At 43.1% G+C, this 22,084-nt stretch overlaps 1 protein-coding gene across 1 annotated transcript; it reads left to right on the top strand.

Moving 5' to 3' along the window:
* The first annotated feature begins 12,405 nt into the window (after nt 1-12,405).
* LOC132515449 (Fc receptor-like protein 2) lies at nt 12,406-17,143 on the top strand. The gene is made up of 3 exons (XM_060141865.1): nt 12,406-12,685; nt 13,119-13,409; nt 16,815-17,143. Exons 1-3 carry the CDS (start codon nt 12,406-12,408, stop codon nt 17,141-17,143), a joined length of 900 nt encoding a protein of 299 aa, XP_059997848.1.
* The last annotated feature ends 4,941 nt before the right edge of the window (nt 17,144-22,084 follow it).

The raw sequence follows: 22,084 nt of genomic DNA, 5'->3' as shown, positions 1-22,084 counted from the left end.
GGCACAGTGCCTCTGTTCCTTATACTTCCTAGTAAAAAGAAGGCATATGGGGGGCTGGGGATCAGAGCAGCAAGCCACCTTTGAGAAGGCAAAAATACTAATGAAACAAATTAAAGCTCTGGGCATCACCCAAGCAGGGCTACCATTTGATTTAGATGTATCGGTGATTCTGGAAGGTGTGAGTTAGGCACTGTAGCAGAGACAAAAGAAGGAGAGAGTATAGTTAGGATTCTGGAAGGGGGCAGAAACCTGATAGACTCCCACAGAGCAACAGCCCCTAGCAGTGTACACAGCACTCCTCAAGGTACGGCATCTCACAAAGGAACAGCACATCATGGTAAGAACTTCCCTTCCTATCAGGGGGTGGATTAAAAATATGTCCCATCAACCCACCTCCACCGTGGCTCAAACCCCCACTCTAACTTAGCTGCAGCCTATTTGCAGCAAAGGAGCACCCTATCTGCCAGCCCACTGTCTCTAAAAATGTGGGCACTACTAGGCCTTGTAGAGTATGTAGATTCTCCAAATACCACCCCTCTATTCCTGTGGTAGCCCCCTGAAGCCTATAAAAAGTGAATGAAAAACATTCCCTCTATGTCTGGTATTCAGATGCCTGCAAACACAGCAGCCAGTGGGCTAGCCTCAAGCAGTTTGGCTGGCGGTCATTCATGAACTCGGGCCATTAACCCCTTGTACTGACTGCTGGGCTTTTCTAATGGGATTAACCCTATGGCTTGAACAATGGGGAGCCGAGGGGTGGACGATCATAAATAAGCCCCTGGGAGTCAGGGGATGTGGAAAGACATTTGGGTTCACCTGCAAGAGCCTGAGGCCATCCTCACTGTCTTCCATGTTCCAGCTCATCAGACACTGACATCTCTTGGCAATCGGGAAGCTGTTGCCCTAGCTTAGGTACAAGCCCTACAAACTGACCCTTCAGTAGATACAGCAGATTGAGTGCACAAAAAGAGTGGCCACCGCAACACCTGGGTAGGATGACATAGTGTCAAGGATGCCAGGTTGCCTTTAAAATATAGTGACTTGGTTAATACAGTAACAGCATGTTTTGTGTACTCTAAACAACATCCAAGGCAACTGCCAAAGCAGTCTGGAACCATCCAGCAGAGTTCCCAATTGGTAAGGGATTGACAGATGGATTATATTACCCCCTCCCTCTGAGTGAGGTTTCTAAATATGCCTTGGTGAGTGTGTATACTGTGTCTGGCTTAACTCAAGCTCTTTCCTGTTGCCAAGCAAATCAGGCTACCACCATTAGGGGTTTAAAGAAGCTGAGAACCATGTAGAGGTACCCTCATCAAATAGACATTATTTAAGGGTCACATTTCAAAAGTCATGATATGCAAGACTGGGAAGAAGAACAAGACCTTAAATGGAGGTTCCATCTCCCCTATAACCTGCAAGCAGCAGGTTAATAAAAAAGAAAAATAGAATATTAAAACAGCAGGGCTTCCCTGGTGGCACAGTGGTTGAGAGTCCGCCTGCCGATGCAGGGGACACGGGTCTGGGAAGATCCCACATGCCGCGGAGCGGCTGGGCCCATGAGCCATGGCCACTGAGCCTGCGCGTCCGGAGCCTGTGCTCCGCAACGGGAGAGGCCACAACAGTGAGAGGCCCGCGTATCGCAAACAAACAAACAAACAGAAAACAGCAGAGTAAATTACTAACAGGAAAACCCACCTTGGCTGGGTGGACCAAAGTCATGTCCCAGGCTTTCATACATTTGAATGATTAACCAGCAGAGCCTGTTGCCCTATGTGCCAGACTGGGGACCACTGCTGAGGCACTAAATATCGTAAAGGTATGGGAATCACAAGAAACAGCCATTGGATCAATGAGCTATGCTGCTGAGAACATCAAGCCCCGTCACGCCTAGGTAAGGAATTGTCTACTGAAATTTTCAGTGGGACATCCTGTCATCGGGCCCTTTCCAGATTCTTAGACAGCAATATCATAGAAGTGAATATGGCCTCCACAAGATTCTTAGGCAAGCAGAGCTTTTTATTTAAAGAGATAACTTGCACGGAAGGGCAAAGGCAGAAAAACAGTGCCAGCTCCCCCCGTAGAAGGGCCGAGTTGCTTTTATAACAAAAGTGAGGTTTTGTCTCATTTCCAGAAATCATCAGACTTCTTTGATCTGCAGCAGGTGATCAAAGGGTGGCTATCAGGAATAGGGAGTGCTTCTGTGAGGGGAAAGAAATGCATGAGACTTTTCTGCAAGAAAGCACAGGAAGAGGTAAGTTTAAAATGTATAGTTGAGTTTTTTGTCTTGTGGCAACCAGGTATACTCATTAGTGTAACAGAGATAAAGCTAACTTTTTATTCCTAGTTTTTTATCTCTGGAACTCTGGCTCCCAGGGCCTTTGCTCCTTAGCTGGCAAGGCCTGTTTTGCTCAAGGCTGTTCCCTGGTCCTTTTCCAAAATGGCTGCATTCTTGTCTTCCTGTCTCAGTCCCGCCAGGATGGGTGAGGGAGAACTACTAGATCTCCATTGGGGCCCAACTGCCCTGCTACAAACTGGACTTGCTGAAACACACTGTAACTGGAACGGGATACACACCATTAAAAGAGGAGAAAAGGTAAGGGTTCTGGTCTGGCCTATCCTACCCCCAGACCATGTCCTCATGCCTGACCGTGCTGCCTCACCCAGGGCACACCTGAGTCAAGTTCCTAAAGCTGCCAACCTCATTCTCCTCGAGGTCAGGTGGGCATGTTCTGTTTTCCATTAGTACGGTCAGTTTGGCTGTTGTCTTTGTTCCCTCCATTGGCCTGGAGGACAATACAGCATATATAGAAGTCCTTACAAAGTTGACCCAGCAAGCCTTAAATGACAGCCAGCAAAGCCTGTCCTTACCAAACACTGAAATGCTCTCAATGGAGGAGAAAGGTTGCTCTCCAAAATAAAATAGCCTTGAACGTTATTATTGCCTCGCAAGAAGAAACCTGGTGCCATGATCCAAAAAGTGTTGTATGTTCAGAGCTGAATCTGCTAATGTTATCGTCTTTAAATCATATTAAAAACACAAGTAAACAAACATCCTGAGTGATCGGACCCCCAGCCTAGGGGACTTAGTAAATCAGTGGTTTGGATCATGGGGCTCTTGGTAGAAAAAACTGTTACTTATTTTAGGAATCCTTATCTTGATCTGTGTTTTCTCTTACAGGTGCCCGTATTGCTGCTGTGGTATCTGACTCTGGTGCAGCCAGATAACCGCCAAACAAGCCACCTCCACGCTGGTGAGACCCCTTGCTGACCACTCAGGGCACATCGTTGGAGAGGGGGCTCTGTGAAGTTGTAAGAGTCGATCACGAGGGGTAAAATGTTGGAGGAAATAACCAGAGCACATGACTGCCACTTGACCCAAGAACTGGACCCGGACAATCATAGGTGCCTCACCCCCTCCCTGTGCTCCCACAGTGGGAGCCATTTTCAAGTACACAGCCTTTGAGAGAGCAGTGTGTTCTTGAGACTGTCTTGACAGTATATGTGCCTAAACCCAGTTAAGTCCTCTAAATAAACTCTTAAGGTATGGTGGGTGAGGCCAAAAATCACTCACTTGTGGCCGCCCAAGACAAGCCTCGTGAGTAAGTTGCCTTGCTTATTAAACCTGTCACGTACCCGTCTGGGGTGGTCTACCTCTTGCTTTGGTCTCTCCTTGCCCTCCACGTACAGGGGCCACTTGTGAGCCAACAAATTGCTAGTAAAGAAGAGTTCATTTGCCTTGTTTATTCCATTGTCAATATTCCTCCTTGGGGCTTCCCTGGTGGTGCAGTGGTTGAGAGCACGCCTGCCGATGCAGGGGACACGGGTTCGTGCCCCGGTCCAGGAGGATCCCACATGCCGCGGAGCAGCTGGGCCCGTGAGCCATGGCCGCTGAGCCTGCACGTCCAGAGCCTGTGCTCCGCAGCGGGAGAGGCCACAGCAGTGAGAGGCCCGCGTACCGCAAAAAAAAAAAAAAAAAAAAAAATTCCTCCTTAACGTGGCTGACTGAGGATCATCAAGGTGCTCGGTTTTGCCTCACCCAAATATCTTCTTGGTCTCATCTCAACAACCCACACATTGACAGTATCAGGTGGGGAACATGGACAAAGAAAGGTTTTTGCTGGGAAGGAGCTTCTAATGCTGGTATAACCTTTTCCCCCCATTTAGGTCTACACTAGTTACTCTTGATTTGAGCCACTCTCACCCCACCCCAGACCCATGCTCTGCCCTTCTCTGCTGCTCTGTGCCCTGGGATGCTGACTCCTGCAGACTGCATCAGCCAGCCTCTCTGGTGTACAGTTGGACTCCATCAGTAGGAGGTGCTAAGGGGAGGCCAGGCAGCAAGCAGAGGCCAGGGCATTTTTCCCCTCCCTCTCAGTTTCAGCGTCTCATCTCCAGCAGTAGCTTCATCCTTCCACAGTCACAGCTCCGCCTGGCGGCCCCTCCTTGGTGACTCCAGTTCTCACTGGGCTCTTGTAACAGTCCTTCCTCCCCTTGCTTCTTCACACTGCTTCTTCAGCTGAAACAGTGTCCCACTGTGACTGGCCTCGGGGTGACCCATCATGTTTAGTTTATCGTTTCAACCCTGTCCCCATCTCTGTGAGTCAGTCCTTTCATTAAAGTCGCTTCTTTTAAACACTAGACTGATTCTATTTCCAGCCTGATATAAGAGCTCTCTTTCAAAATTTATTCTTGAACTTTGAAGTGTGAGGAGAGAGATGTGACCTGCCCTGTGTGTGTTAAAGCTCTTCAGACCACTGTAAAGTAATTTGGGACTAATGCCTCAAGGTTAATACCATAGAGTGTATTACTTCTTCCATTCTGCTTGTACCAGTCTGGAACGTCTCATGGGCAGGGATGACTTGGGTTGGGTAGAATTTGTATCTTCCTGAGTCCCCGGACTACATAATACCAACTAATATCATCCTAATCCACCATTATTTTTAACAAATGCTTATTTATTTCTTCATGTGGTCTGGGCAGATCTCCAAAGAGCGGCAGCCATGCGGTGTCAGCGTGGTGTCACAATATTAGGAACTGCATAACGGACCGTGCATTCTGAGTGGTAAAGGGGATTTCCCCTTGAAAGAGACCATGCAGGTAATTTGAACTTTAGCAGGTACAGAACTAAATCAGCAAAGTCAAAACAAGTTAGAAAGCTTCCCTAGAGGGACTTTAGCTATAAGGTGAAGACATCTTACATTTTAAGGAGAATTTCTAATCAATACACACATATCTGAGAAACTCTGTAAAGAGGAACATTTATTTTCTCAGCATATGTGGGGCTGGGGGTGGGGACAATGCTGATTGTCAAACAGAGAGCTTTCCTACTTCCTTTTTTTCCTGTTTCTATAAAATCCCTGCTGAACCACAGTGCCCAATCCTGGCTTCACAGTCCATGGAGATAGACTGTGGATTCTGCTCTAGGACCTGAGCTGCACCTGTCACTGGGAGAACTTCTCGCCTCCAACCTTATGTTGCTGTGGCCATTGCTTCTGGTCCTTGGTGGGTAGGATGCTGGAGCAGGATTTGGGGGCAGCCAGGGCAGAACCACCTGTGCCTGGGCATCACAGAACCTCTTCTTCTGCTGCTGGGATGAGTAGGAATGGGCTTCAGCTTCTAACTCAGGACCAATAGGTAATATGCAGATGGGTACTGAACAGAGCAGGGGTCTTAGGAAAAATAAAGTACTGTGAGTTTCTTTTCCAAATACTGATGCCTTCTCCCTCTGCTTAATAACCATTTCTACTTTGATCTCTAGGAAAATTGGAGAACTTCTTAAAAGGACATCAAAGGAATTTTCTGTTAGGGTAAATTCTAGTTCTAGCCCATTTAAATCCTACTCTGCCCCCAACCCCACTTCCACTTCAAGCTACCACATTTTTGGCTAAGCTCTAACTTTCCTAGACTTAAATTTTGGAGAGGCTTCAAAGATGATGGGATGAGATTGTGGTTTTGCTGATTAATATGACTCTTGTATATGGATGCAAATGCAGTACTAGATCTAAACAGGGATAAAGGGAGAAACAGTGTCAACTAGATGTGAGAGGACACCTCCATTTCCTTCCTGGTCCTTCCTGGCTTGTGTGTTGCCACCAGGCAGGCAAAATGTCTCAAAAAAAAAAGTCTTAAAAAGAGAAGGTGGAAGAGGAGAAAATAAATCACAAAACTTCTGAGATTTTACCTACAAAATAATCAACTTCTGGTAAATGAGATGGACTGTGTTTATAAACTGTGGGTCTTACAAAACAAGTATTTGATTCTACGAGAGTGTTGCTTGTGAGCCAGGGAAGAAGGAAAGATGGAGGGGAAAAATAGGAGGGAAAATAAATAGAGGAACTGAGGGAGGGAGGATAGAAGGGAAGGGAGGATGAGGGTAGAGGGAAGAAGGGATAGAAAGAAAGGGAAAAAGAGAGTTGTTGGGAAGGTTCTTAAGAGGGTTATAACTTTTTTAAAAAAGATCTTTATCCTGGTCCTGTGGTAACTCTCTGACTCTATTCTCTCACAGCTCCTCTCAGGGTGCAGTCAGGTGAGTTACTTGCTTTTTCGTTCTTTTCAGTCTCTGGGAATCATACTTATTCTTCCATGCAAGGAAGGTACCGCCTCTCTCAGCCTCCCAGGGATCAGGGCCTGGACTGGGGTAAAGAGAGCAGGAGGCCAGTGTCTCACCCTAGTTCCAGCCGGGGTAGGAATACTCCAGTGTCACATTCATCTTTGTTACCTGCCTGTTTGATGGGTGAAAGACCCTATCCTGACCCTCCAAGGCAATGAATTCTTTTCCCTTTACTATTAAGCCCTGGGACAGGAAAGAAGTTAACTGTGAAGGAAAAGCAAACAATGCAATGTACTGTTGGGAAAACGTTCTCCTGTTTCTGGCCACAGGAGCTCAACGGCCTCCACCAGAAGCACTGGAGGCAGTGATGGAAAAATATTTATAACAGAGAGAAAACCAGTGTGCAAGGGAGATGCTCTGAGTCAAATAAGAACTTCCCTCAATCTTTTATTTGGATTACAAACTATCTGTGCCTAACTTGTTTCCCTTTCTTTCTTTTTTTTTTAAAATTAGAATTCTAATGTAATGAAATAAAGAGGAAAGCTTTGTTTTATATTAGACTGGAAAGTTACATTTTCTTCCTGAATCATTCCTTTGAGAAAGTATTCATTATATTATAGGGAGGGGAAGTGATACTTATAAATCTAGTACTTTTATGTCTGATGATATAAATTACATTATATCTGACATAATTTTAAGCAGGAGTGTTCTTAACACATTAGGGGGTCTCTGAATCAGCCTCATAGGATCCAATGAACTCCCTGAAATCATGGTAAAAATGTGTGCATATGTCCAATTGTACCTTCGTCTAAGGAAAGGGTCTGTAAGTAATATGTCAAAGTTAAAGGCCACTTATGGTCCAATCCTTGTTCCGGGCTCAGTGTAACCTGGAGTCATCATTTCTTATTCTCCCTTGCCCTGTCATTATTACCAAGTTGGTCACATAAATCTTATTTCTCAAATATTTCTTTAATCAAATAGATTTCATCTCTATAATCTTTACTGGAAAACTTACCCAGTCTCAATGTGGAGGAAGAAACATTTGGCCTCCAGGAGGGCTTAAGACTTCTTTTTCTTTATCAGTATTTATGCCCCCCTCGCCCTCCACCCCAACCTCCTAGTCTAATGGTGGAACTTTCAAAGTGGCTAAAAGGTATAGAGTAGTTGTCTCTGAACTTATTTGATCACTTTACTCTATCAAGAAAAAAATTTTCAGCATGTACTTTAAATGTATTACATAGATATAGATCCCTGTATTGATGGTGAATGCTGTAAAACATACACAAAAACAGAACATTTTGGGGCTTCCCTGGTGGTGCAGTTGTTAAGAATCGCCTGCCAATGCAAGGGATACGGGTTCGAGCCCTGGGCCGGGAAGATCCCACATGCCACAGAGCAACTAAGCCCGTGTGCCACAACTACTGAGCCTGTGCTCTAGAGCCCCCAAGCCACAACTACTGAGCTCACGTGCCACAACTACTGACGCTCACATGCCTAAAGCCCGAGCTCCACAACAAGAGAAGCCACTGCAATGAGAAGCCCACGCACCACAACGAAGAGTACTCCCCGTTCACCGCAACTAGAGAAAGCCTGCGTGCAGCAACGAAGACTCAATGTAGCCCAAAAAATTAAATAAATTTAAAAAGAAAACAGAAAATGTTTTGATGAGGAAAGATGAAGCAATGTTTAATATAATATGAAAGTTCTAAATGCTTTCTCTCCACCTCCTTATGGGTCCCACTTTGCATGTTTTTAAAGTTGAAGTATAGTTGATTTATTATTTTCTGTTAGATTCTGCTTTTCAGCAGAGTGATTCAGTTATACATATATAACTGAATATATGTAATATATGTTCTTTTTCATATTCTTTTTCATTATAGGTTATTACAATATATTGAATATAGTTCCCTATGCTATACAGTAGGACCTTGTTGTTTATCCATTTTATATATAATAGTTTGTATCTGCTAATCCCAAACTCCTAATTTATCCTTCTCCCCCTTTCCCCTTTGGTAACCATAAATTTGTTTTCTATGTCTGTGGGTCTGTTTCTATTTTGTAAATAAGTCCATTTGTATCATATTTTAGATTCCTCATATAAGTGATATCATATGATATTTGTCTCTCTCTGACTTACTTCACTTAGTATGATAAACTCTGGGTCCATCCATGTTGCTGCAAATGACATTATTTCACTCTTTTTTATGGCTGAGTAGTAGTATTCCATTGTGTATATTGTATTGTATATACGACACCTTCTTTATCTTCATCTGTCAATGGACATTTAGGTTGCTTCTGTGTCTTGGCTATTGTAAATAGTGCTGCTATGAACTTTGGGGTGCATGTATCTTTTTGAATTAGAGTTTCACAGATCCCACTTTGAAGACTGGATCTTGACACAATGAGAGAAGACCCTGAGAGCTGGCACTCCTTCCTTCCACCATAAATTTGTGGCTGGAGGGGTGAGCTGGGCAGACAGCCTAAGCAAACCCTCTCAAGTCCAGTCTCTTTCTCCATTCCATTCCTTCATGTCTGACACCACCTCTGTTTTACACTGAAGGGGAATGATCCAAAGTTCAGACCTGGGATTAAGATTTTTTTTTTAACATCTTTATTGGAGTATAATTGCTTTACAATGGTGTGTTAGTTTCTGCTTTATAACAAAGTGAATCAGTTATACATATACACATATTCTCATATCTCTTCCCTCCTGCGTCACCCTCCCTCCCTCCCTCCCTCCCTATGCCACCCCTCTAGGTGGTCACAAACCACTGACCTCATCTCCCTGTGCTACGCGGCTGCTTCCCACTAGCTATCCACTTTATGCTTGGTAGTGTATATATGTCCATGCCACTCTCTCACCTCGTCACAGCCTCCCCCTCCCCCTCCCCATATCCTCAAGGCCATGCTCTAGTAGGTCTGTGTCTTTATTCCCGTCTTACCCCTAGGTTCTTCTTTTATTTTCTTAGATTCCATATATATGTGTTAGCATAAGGTATTTGTTTTTCTCTTTCTGACTTACTTTGCTCTGTATGACAGACTCTAGGTCCAGCCACCTCACCACAAATAACTCAATTTCGTTTCTTTTTATGGCTGAGTAATATTCCATTGTATATATGTGCCACATCTTCTTTATCCATTCATCCGATGATGGACACTTAGGTTGCTTCCATGCCCTGGTTATTGTAAATAGAGCTGCAATGAACATTTTTGGTACATGACTGTTTTTGAATTATGGTTTTCTCAGGGTATACGCCCAGTAGTGGGATTGCTGGGTCATATGGTAGTTCTATTTGTAGTTTTTTAAGAAATCATACTGTTCTCCATAGTGGCTGTATCAATTTATGTTCCCACCAGCAGTGCAAGAGTGTTCCCTTTTCTCCACACCCTCTCCAGCATTTATTGTTTCTAGATTTTTTGATGATGGCCATTCTGACCGGTGTGAGATGACATCTCATTGTAGTTTTGATTTGCATTAATGATGTTGAGCATTCTTTCATGTGTTTGTTGGCAATTTGTATATGTTCTTTGGAGAAATGTCTATTTAGATCTTCTGCCCATTTTTGGATTGGGTTGTTTGTTTTTTTGTTATTGAGCTGCATGAGCTGCTTGTAAATTTTGGAGATTAATTCTTTGTCAATTGCTTCATTTGCAAGTATTTTCTCCCATTCTGAGCATTGTCTTTTGGTCTTGTTTATGGTTTCCTTTGCTGTGCAAAAGGTTTTAAGTTTCATTAGGTCCCATTTGTTTATTTTTGTTTTTATTTCCATTTCTCTAGGAGGTGGGTCAAAAAGGATCTTGCTGTGATTTATATCATAGAGTGTTCTGCCTATGTTTTCCTCTAAGAGTTTGATAGTGTCTGGCATTACATTTAGGTCTTTAATCCATTTTGAGTTTATTTTTGTGTATGGTGTTACGGAGTGTTCTAATTTCATAATTTTACATGTACCTGTCCAGTTTTCCCAGCACCACTTATTGAAGAGGCTGTCTTTTCTCCATTGTATATTCTTGCCTCCTTTATCAAAGATAAGGTGACCATATGTGTGTGGGTTTATCTCTGGGCTTTCTATCCTGTTCCATTGATCTATATTTCTGTTTTTATGTCAGTACCATACTGTCTTAATTACTGTAGCTTTGTAGTATAGTCTGAAGTCAGGGAGCCTGATTCCTCCAGCTCCATTGGATTAAGATTTTTATCAGAGCAACATTTTCTCTGCAATTCATCCCAATGTGTTACAATTCCAAATTGATTTTTAATAATTTCTAGCTCCATTGCCAACTGAAAAATTTCCCCCAAAAAAGCCCAAGCTGTAAGGCTGGGTCACAGAACAGTGTGGTGGCTGGCTACTCCTTCTTCAAGGATGGCCACACCCTGAGGTCAGACTGGAGCTCACAGAGTTTTGGATCTCATCAATACGGAAGGAAGACTCAGGATATTACTGGTGTGAAGCGATGACAGCATCTCACAGTATCTCAAAACAGAGTCACCAATCCTATATACCAGTGTAGATTGAGCTTCAGCGCTGGACTGCCGGGCTGGGTGGCACAGAGAAGAACAGTAGCTCCCATTCAGACCTGTGTTTGTCTTTTCAACTGTGCTTCCCCCCATCCCCGTGTGTGTGGGGGCTACAATGACCCATCTGGGTTCTGCTTTATTAACTGCTACCATGGCACCATTTCCCAATAGCTTTGCTCTCCCTGTCAGAAAATAATCCCTCTCTGGAGCATTTATGTTTGCCTAGCACTGAAGTATGCTCAGTGAACCAAGAGATAAATAAATCATGGTCTCTGTCTGCAGAGAATGACTCCCAACTAGGAGGCACATTTAACCCAGGTAGAGCAATGAAGGAACAAAGTGATGATGGTGATAATGATGATGAGATGATGATGATGATGATGATGATGATGATGATGATGATGATGATGATGATAGAAACAACAATAAGGATCCCCAGCATTTATAATAAGTTTACTAAATGCTAAGCCTGAACCCAAGCTGTTGTACTCAATTCAGAACCACTCTGATGCTCAGAAATATTTGCAGAGGGGAAGACTTGTAGAAAGTTTACCAAGTACTAGGAAGGCACTGCTCAGAGCAGTTTTATGTTTAGTCCTCACAGCACCCCTGTGAAGTAGGGTGAAAGTATCTGTAAAATGGATACTACTGTCATCCCCATTTTACACATGAGGAATTGAAAGCACAGAGCTGTTAAATGGCCTGACCAAGGGAAGCCAGCAAACAAATGGCACAGCTGGAATTTAAACCCAGGCACTCTGGTACCAGTGTTTGCCCTTTTAACCACCTTGCTACATTTCCTACCTCAGCCAGGCCCGTGGAGGTTGGTACCAGTAATAGATACCATTTGCTGGACATCTCCCGTGTAATGGGTTCTTTATACATCTTGTATCTTGTTTCATCTTCATGAGAACTCTATAAAGTTGGTATGATTATCCACATTTTATCTTTGAGAAAACTGAGGATCAGAGAGATTAATTTATCTACCAAAATCATGCAATGAATAAGTGGCAGAGGTGGGTGGGGACTCCCCCTGTCCCCCTCCCACCATACCCCCTGCCCCAAGTTTATCTGGAGATCAGGAAGGAGCAAGATCACTGTAGGCTGTGGGCATTAGTGAAGGCTAATGAGTGTGGAGAAAGTGCAAGTTTGAAGTTTTGGAGTGTTCAGTAGCAGGGTGATCCTTCCTGAAGGCCCTCAGCATGCACCTCCCTGATAAAAAAATACGCCTCTGCCTAAACCTTCTACCAGCTCCACCTGCCATAACGCTCAGCAGGTAGTAACAGCCTCAGCATCAGGCCCTCACCTGCCCTCTTATGTTTACACAGGAATCCCCATGTCTGGAGTGTTCCTGGAGACCCAGCCCCAGGGGGACCAGGCGGTCGAAGGGAAGATGCTGGTCCTTGTCTTCTCTGTGGCTGAAGGCACAAGGGACACCATGTTTTCCTGGCACAGAGAGGACACGAGGGAGAGTCTGGGACAGAAAAGTCAGCGTTCCCAGAGAGCAGAGCTGGAGATCCCTGTTATCAGGGAGAGCCACGCAGGGGGCTACTACTGCACAGCTGACAATGGCTACGGCCTCATCCAGAGCGAGGTGGTGAACGTCTCCATGAGAAGTAAGTAGCACTCTCCTAATTAGCCAGAGAGTCCCAACTGGGGTCAGTTTCCTTCTGTGGCAGTGAGGATGTTCCAAGGATGATACGGAACAGGGCTGTGAAGAGGTTAAGAAGCCATCTGAACATGCTAGGATTGTTACTGTAATGGTGTTGGCGGCGGTGGCACTGGCTACAGTGGCAGAAGAGCTAAAGGAGATGACAAGGGGATACAGGAGGCAGGCTACGTGGCACGGCCAGAGGCACGCTCTCCAGAACTTATCAAAGCTCTATGGGAACTGTCTCTGCAGTGTTGTTAGATCAGGAGGTGCGACAGTGAGAAAGAATCCCCGGGGCTCGAGGGATACTGTGTGGACACTTGGGTGAGGATGGAGTGGGTTATAAGTCTGTGCCGGCACGAGAGACCCTCTTTGATGGACCGTCCTGCCTTTATCAGTTCCAGTGTCACATCCTCTCCTCACTTTCAGTACTTCTGGGGCCCAGGCCTTCACTGGGGACATGGTGGAGCTTCGCTGTGAGAACAAGAGAGCATCTCCCCCCATCCTATACCGATGTTATCATGAAAATGTCACCCTGGGGAGCACCTCGGTGCCTTTTGGAGGAGGAGCATCCTTCAACCTCTCACTGACCACAGGGCATTCTGGGAACCATGCCTGTGAAGCTGACAGTGGCCTGGGGGCCCAACGTCACGGGAAGGACAAGTCCAACATCTCCTTCCACAGTACTAGTTGCCATTATGCTAAACCATGGCTTGTGCGTCCTTTCCATGGATTTTCCTCTCCCTCAGGGAATCGAAGCTAGCCTAGAGAGCCTGTCAGCTCTTCCAGCCTCTCCTTCTCATTGGTCTAAACAATAGCATCACTGGCCTTCCTGTTTCCCTGTCACTTACCTCATCAGATAGGTGTGAAATAGGTACTGTACTAGGATCAAGGCAATACTGGAAGTGGGGTAAGTGTATGCTCAGAGCTCTCAGGGAGCAAGGAGTTACAACCAAACCTTGTAAATACTTAAGGAAAAAGTAGAAACCCCATGAACAAACCAGATTCTAGGATTCAAAACTTTACTAGGATTGTTTCATTAATCTCCATTAACAACTCTCATTTTACTAATGAGGAAACGAAATTTAGAATAAGTAACTTGCCCACCATCACACAGCTAATAGATGCAAAGATAGAACTTTAGGCTAGGGCTACAGAATTGAAAAACTTTGCTCCCTGCCACTATTTTAATATGATGGTTATATAATTTTTTTCCTTTTAATTTATTATTGTGGAGCAGTGCATTAATAGATTTCCTAATATGGAACAATTATTGAATTCCTGCTATAAACCCTTCTTAGTTGTTATATCATCATAGGTAGCAGCTACATACAACTTACTAATATTTATTTCAAATGTTTGCATCTTTATTTAAAAGTGAGTTTATTTCTTGAACTAGTTTTGGTTTCAGGGATAGGTTGGCCTCATAAGAATGTTTTCAGAGGTTTTCCATATTTTCTGTGCCCTGCAGCTTAAAACCATATTGGAATTATCTGCTATTTGATAAGTCTTTGGAACTAGCCCAAACAACATTCTGAGCCTGTTAGATCTTTACCTCCACTGTCAAATCCTCTTTTTTATTATTCTCCAAATTTTCTATCCTTTGTTAAAATAATTTGGATGATTTTACCCAAATTTAATACATAGTATTCTCATCGAATTTTCAGACAGCCTTTATAGATGTGATTATGCGCTCTTCTCATTTCTGGTTTGTATGACCCCTTTCTTAATCATATTTGCCAGAGGTTTGTCTTTATTCCTCTTTTTAAAGAGCCAGGGTTTTTTTTGTTTTTGGTTTTTGTGGTACGCGGGCCTCTCACTGTTGTGGCCTCTCCTGTTGCGGAGCACAGGCTCCGGACGCGCAGGCTCAGCAGCCATGGCTCACGGGCCCAGCCGCTCCGCAGCATGTGGGATCTTCCCGGACCGGGGCACGAACCCGTGTCCCCTGCATCGGCAGGCGGACTCTCAACCACTGCGCCACCAGGGAAGCCCACCAGGGAAGCCCTAGGTTTGTTATCTTTAATTCAAATCTATTTGGTTTTTGGTTTTCTAATTCATTTATTTCTCCTTTATCTTCAGTATATCTTTCTTCCTTTTTAAGTTTATTTTATGTAGTTCTTTAATGTCTTATTCATTTTTCATCTTTGTTTCCTAATAAGTGCATTAAAAACTGTATGGTTTCTTCTCAGTACCATTTTATCTCATCCTACAAGTTTTGATGTATAATATTTTTATTTGTCTAGTTTCCAAAGCATGTGAAATATGTTTCACATATTTATTTTATAACTTGAGACAACCACTTCTTATGAATACATTTTTATCTTCTATTTTATTAATTTCTTATAGATTTTTTAAAAAACTTTTCATTATAGATTTTTGTATTATCCTTGTATTAAATTTTATCAAAGAATATGGTCTGCATAGTTTTTACACTGGGGATTTACTGAGAATTTCTTTATGACCTAACACACAGTCAACAGTTTTCTAAATACTATAAATGGAATTTGAAAAGAATGTGAATTTTCTGTTTAGGATATACAAAGTTCAGTATTTATTTTTTTATTAAATTAAGTTAGCTGCTTGATCTATTCAGTTTCTATAGAGTCTTACATATGTTTGCTCTTTTTAATCTATTAATTTTTGAGAATCATATTCACATTATTACCTATAATTCTTTTAAATTTAGCTTTTTACAGAGGCTTTGCCAAGAACTTGGTAATTGACTGTGTAAGATGTGACATTTTGGTTGTTAATGACAGAAATCCCATACAAAATGGCTTGGTCCCAAAAAAAAAAGAAATGAAGTTGGTGGGAGGGGTCAGGTATGGACATGGCTAATGTGCGACTGGCCGAGCATTCTGTCTTTGCCTCCCCTCTTTCCTCTGCATTCCTCCATTAGCTTAACTCTCAGACAGGCAAAGCTGGCCACTGACATCTCCAGGCTTATATCCCTCCTTTCTGCTAGATATCCTAGAGAAAAGAGTCTCTTTACACATTACTCCAGTTTAAAAAACAAAAACCAAATAAATAGACAGACGGCTTCCTTGGTGGCACAGTGGTTGAGAGTCCGCCTGCCGATGCAGGGGACACAGGTTCGTGCCGTGGTCCGGGAAGATCCCACATGCCGCGGAGCAGCTGGGCCCATGAGCCATGGCCGCTGAGCCTGCGCGTTCGGAGCCTGTGCTCTGCAACGGGAGGGGCCACAACAGTGAGAGAGCAGCGTACTGCAACAACAACAACAAAAAAAAATAGGCAAAGATTAGGGATTGACCAGTCTGTGTGATGTGTTCACCCCTTTCTCTCTGCAGAGAATATGAGCCTGTGATTGGTGAAGTCAGTAATAGAGTGGAGCAAAAGGAAAATGAGTAACTCAACTGACCTATTCTAGGCCTTTCCCTATTCTAAGCCTCGGTGTCCATTTCTGGGAAAGATCTAGTTCTAACCTTCTCTTTTTCTAAGATTTTCTGAGCTCATAAGAATCAAACCATAAGTCTCTACGTGCCCATATTCCTTTGTTTTCAGAAAGCAAAAACTTTTCCTAGGTGTCTTTGAGTGAGGGCCTTAGGTGGGGTGAGATGCTCTTAGGAGATGGTAATAGCATAGGATAGAGCAAAGCTCTGTGGTTCCCAACTCAGCAAGCCCCCTACCCCCACACCACATATCACCAGCACTATCAAACAACCTCTCTTAACACTGGGAACTGCCCTAAGAGGACATTTCTTTTTTTTTTAATTATTTATTTATTTATTTATTTTTGGCTGCATTGGGTCTTCGTTGCTTCGTGAGGGCTTTCTCTAGTTGCGGTGTGCAGGCTTCTCATTGCGGTGGCTTCTCTTGTTGCGGAGCACGGGCTCTAGGCGCGCAGGCTTCAGTAGTTGTGGCACATGGGCTCAGTAGTTGTGGCTCACGGGCTCTAGAGCGTGGGCTCAGTAGTTGTGGCGCCCGGGCTTAGTTGTTCCATGGCATGCGGGATCTTCCCGAACCAGGGCTCGAACCCGTGTCCCCTGCATTGGCAGGCGGATTCTTAACCACTGCGCCACCAGGGAAGCTGAAGAGGACATTTCTCAGTGTGCTCTGACCCCTTCTGTTTGCAGAACATCCACCCAAAATCCGCTTGGTGAATGGTGCCCACCACTGCAATGGGTGGGTGGAGGTGGAAAAGGAAGGTCTCTGGGGCACTTTGTGTGATGATGGCTGGGACATGAAGGATGTGGCCATGGTGTGCCGGGAGCTGGGCTGTGGAGCAGCCAGACACACACCTGCAGGCGTGTTGTATCTGCCAGTGGCAGAAGATGACCGACCTTTATTTATTCAGGTAGCCCTGTGCAATGGGACAGAAGAGGCCCTGGCTGAATGTGAACAGGTGGAGACCTTTGACTGTGGGCACGATGAGGATACAGGCGTAGTGTGTGAAGGTGGGTGATGGCAGGGCCTGGGGCATGGGAACTGGCTTACCCCCTCCGAGGCCCTTCTCTATGCTGCCTCCAATCCACCTTGATACTCCCCATTGCCCCTGCTGCCTTTAGAACCACTCACCCATTCTATACTAGCATGTGGTCAGGACAACACTGTTAGCTCATATTAGGTAGTCCAGAATTATAAAGGACTCTCTTATGCATGCTATTATTAGCCTGTATCTTCCACCTCAAAAGATAAGACGTTGGCATTTTCACAGCCATGAGTTTGGCCATAATACCAGGAAAATAATTATGAAAGCATAGAATTACACAGTTTGAGTGATTTTAATCCAGGTCACACTGCTTATATTGTTCTATAATCCCAGCAGCTCTTCTCTGTTCTGTCCCCTAAACAACTCTACTCATCAAAATGAATCCCAGAATAGAAGGAGCACTGGGTGGGGAAGATCCAGATGCTCCTTCTCTCTCAAGATCCTGATGGGACAGGGGGTGGGGGATGGGAAGGACATTGGAAAGACTCTGGGTCCGTCAAGGAAACCAGGCCACAAACTGAGGGTGGAAGTAAAATAAAGAAAGCCCACTGCAGATCCCAAAGCCTCTATAACACTTGTGACTAGAGCAGAAGCCAGTGGGACTGCTCCCTGAGGCCCAGCCGCAGACCCTATCTCTGGCGGAGCACCCCAGTGCCCTGGGCCAGGAGTGCAGAAGCAGCCCTTGAGAGGTGGTGAAAAGAAGGGTCTTTAGAACTATTGAGCCCATGCCCAGTTTTAGGAGCATCTAAAGGCCTGTAGCTCATTCAGGGAAATGAATCAGCTTTGGAAACCAGAAAGGATCCAGGATTTATAGTCAGCTATGCAGAGCTTGAGACCTGCCTGCTTCACCCACTTACCAGCCATAGAAGCAGCAAACTTCTCTGAAGCTCATTATCTCTGTCAGAAAAGTGGGATAATACCTGGCCCAGCTTCCTGACAGAGCTGGGACAAGATTGAACACTCATCACTCATAAAGACCTTTTGGAAAGAGCAAAGTCCAGGAAGAAGCCCCAGGGCCAGCTTACTGATTTGGGATGGTCTCCATGAGAGGGACAGGTCTGGGGCTCAGGTTTGGCCTTCTTCCTTATACTGGGCTTCACCTCACCAGGGAGACACCATGAGTTTGTCTGGAATATCCCTTTTCAGATCTCCCTCTTCTTACCACCATTTTCCCTTTTCTCTACAGCATTCTGGCTTAGTTCTTTTTGAAGATAGGGAGACTAGAGATTGGAGACTGAGCAGGCCTCAGATTCTCTCCTTTTTGGCCTCCCAGGCCTGGTTGGTCCAACAGTTCTGGACAGACCTTAATGCTTTACCTGCGGCTCCATTGCGGCTCCCCTCAACAGGGCTCTAAATTGCTCTTCTGAGCCAAAGTTTCAACTGTGCCTGCATCTGGGGCAAAATCCAGCTCCCAAAGAAGCCAAGCTTGAAGAAATTCTCCCTCCATACTGACTCCTTGGCCCCGGCCCTGGCTTTTCCAGTCTCTTCCAGAACTGTCTGGGGATCCCAATACTACTTTCTTGGGCAGATGTAGCAGCTCCTGAGGTGAAACAAGCAAGGAATTAATTGAGATGGGCCCTACATCTGTTGGTAGACTTGTGGGCATATAAAACAGACAAAATAAAAGAAAGTGTAGGGACTTCCCTGGTGGCGCAGTGGTTAAGAATCCGCCTGCCAATGCAGGGGACATGGGTTCGAGCCCTGGTCCGGGAAGATCCCACATGCCACGGAGCACCTAAGTCCATGCACCACAACTACTGAGCCTGAGCTCTAGAGCCTGCGCACCGCAACTACTGAAGCCTGCGTGCCTAGAGCCTGTGCTCCACAACAAGAGAAGCCACCACAATGAGAAGCCCATGCACTGCAACAAAGAGTAGACACCGCTTGCCGCAACTAGAGAAAGCCCATGTGCAGCAACAAAGACCCAATGCAGCCAAGAATTAAAAATAAATAAAAATAAAGAAATTTTTAAAAAGAAAGAAAGAAAAGAAAAGAAAATATGGGTACAGTATTTAATTTTGTTTCCAAGTGACTTGGGAAGAAACTAGGTCCTAAATAATTTCTTTTTAAAATATTTTCTTAAATTACAAATATAAAGCATATTATAAAAAGAATAGTATGCAAAAAAGAAAATGAAAATTAGCCAAAATTTTAATACTCAGAAGTAACTGCTGTTAATATTCTGATAATTCTAAAATGTTCTGTGAATATATAAATATATATGAATGAGTATATTTGTTTGTATATTTTATACGTGTGTGTGTGTGTGTGTGTGTGTGTGTGTGTTTTCACAAAAACTGACCTCTCAGGAGAATCTTGTCCTACCCAGTTACGTGGAAATTTTCTTGCCCTTTTGGAAGTCTGAGATCTTCTGCCTGCATTCAGTAGATATTCTGTGAGAATCATTCCACATGTATCAGTAGATGTATTTCTGATGTATTTGTGGGAGGAGGTGAGCTTCATGTCCTACTACTTAACCATCTTGATCGCTCCCCTCAGGAGAATGTCGATTCATAAGGTCTTTTGTTCTGCTGAGTATCTTGATTGGGTTTGGGTGTGCAAACTGAAGAAAAGGAAAAAGCCACATGCTCCATGATGCAACCTATCCTGTGAGCCCCCCAAAACTTCAGTAGTGTCTAAGTCTCAAAAAATATTTGAATGGGTGTTTTCTTTTAGAAATTTGTACCTAAGTTTTGAATCTTAGTGGATATGGGAAGAAGAAAACTGAAAATATATATTCCTTCATTAACAGTTTTCCTGATAATAAATAATTATCGCAATCTTACCTGGCTATGACATATATTAATATCCTATGGAATCCAATTTGATAGTATTGATATCTTATGTAAAACTTTTGCATAGATATTCATAATGAGGATTTCTCTGTAGCTTTTTATGCTTTCTTTGAAAAGCTTTGATCAATGCTGTGTTGGTTTCTTTTTTTTTAAATTTAATTTTATTTGTTTTTTTATACAGCAGGTTCTTATTAGTTTTCCATTTTATACATATTAGGGTTTCTTATTATTTTGGAAGTTTTCTTTCTCTGTGATTGCTCAAAAAATGTTTAAATACTACTAAATTTATCTTTTCTTTGAAGACTAATAAATATTAGTGTGTGAAACCATCTGGCTTGATATGTTTGTAACGTGTGGCTCCTAACAATGTTCTCATTGTTTTTCATGATTGTTGTTCTGTTTATTTAACTGCCTCTACCTGCAAAAAAAAAAAAAAAGGTAATTTATACTTTTTTGAAAGTCATCCATTTAATGCAGGTTTTCAAAAGTTGTATATTTACTCATTGTCCCCTCTTTCTTGATCAGTCTATTCAGTGGTGTATCTATTTTTCATAGAAAAGCTTTTGAGTTTATTCACATATTCTGTTGGGGTTTTTCTGTTTGTTTTATTCAGTAATGTTTGCTTTTATCTTAATTAGTTTTGTTGATATTTTCCTGTTCTTAATTTCAATGCTTAGTTCATTTACTTTCATTTTTCCTTGTTGGTACTCTTTCCAATTGTTTAAAGACGAGTTTTAATCATATCCCTTAAGTTTTGATAGGTAATGTTTTGATTATAATTATTTTCAAGTCTGTAATATCAGTTTTATTTTCTTCTTTGACCTTGAAAGTTATTTAAAAGAAGAATTTTTTAATTGCCTGATGAAAGGATTTTTCCCTCAATTTTGTGATTTTTAAAATAATTTGATTGCTTTTATAATTTTTAAAGGTTTTCTTTGTGACCTAAAATATGGTCAATTTTGGTAGATCATCTATGAGTACTTAAAAGAAAGTGAATTCTCTGTTAACAGAATCGGGAGTTCAATATATATTCATTAGCCACTTATTAATCATATATCATTTGAATCATATGCACCCTTATTTTTTATCTACTTGATCTGCTGTGGGTCTACAGGCATCATTTGTTTTTGTCATTGTGATTAAGTTTATTTTTCCTTCCATTTCCTGCAGTCCATATGTCAAGTATTTTGATGGCATGGTATTTAATTCCAAAGATTTATGAGGCTTAGAGCTTTCTCATATATTTTAGCCTTTTCCACTCTCATCCAGTGCTTTTTGGCTTCATATGTCTTTGTCCAATCTTTCACTTCTAACTTTCTGAGCAACTTTCCTTTAGATGTCTCTTATATGTAGCATATACGGGTATGTTTTGGTTTTGGTTTTGGTTTTTCATTTATTTTATCCAAGTATAATTGATTTACAGTGTTGTGTTAATGTAACATACAGTTTTTTGGTTTTGTACTGAATACAACATTTATTTTATTAACAGTTTGCTTTTTTATTCTATATTTTCTCTTCTTATTACTTCCTTCATTTTTTGGTGTGTTTTGTTTTCCTTCATCTCTATTTTGTCACCTCTGGTGCCTAGTTAATCACACTCCTCAGCTCATGCTCACTCCCACTGTGGGCCCATACCTATTTTCTCTAGTTTTCTTTATCTACGGCCTTGTATCTTTAGTGGCTATTCTCATTCCTTGGCCTCCAATCATTCTAATATGTTTGATGTGTTTCCTTCACTTACATGTGTTGAATATCATTTTTGGTGAGCCTAAATTTTTTTTTTTTTTTTGCGTTATGTGGGCCTCTCACTGTCGTGGCCTCTCTCGTTGCGGAGCACAGGCTCCGGACACGCCGGCCCAGCGGCCATGGCTTATGGGCCTAGCCGCTCTGCGGCATGTGGGATCTTCCCGGACCAGGGCACGAACCCGTGTCCCCTGCATCGGCAGGCGGACTCTCAACCACTGCGCCACCAGGGAAGCCCGAGCCTAAATTTTTTATTTACCTATGGTATTGCTCTGTTTTTCACTTGGTGCTATTTTTTGATCCATCCATGCTGTTGTGTGTACATCTAGTTCATTGCTCCTAACTTCTGCACATTATTTCACCACACTTTCCTTAT

This window comes from Lagenorhynchus albirostris, chromosome 2, assembly GCF_949774975.1.
Source record: "Lagenorhynchus albirostris chromosome 2, mLagAlb1.1, whole genome shotgun sequence".
In the NCBI taxonomy this organism is placed as follows: domain Eukaryota; kingdom Metazoa; phylum Chordata; class Mammalia; order Artiodactyla; family Delphinidae; genus Lagenorhynchus; species Lagenorhynchus albirostris.
The sequence above is the reverse complement of the archived record's forward strand: the minus strand, read 5'-3'. Positions and strand labels throughout refer to the sequence as shown.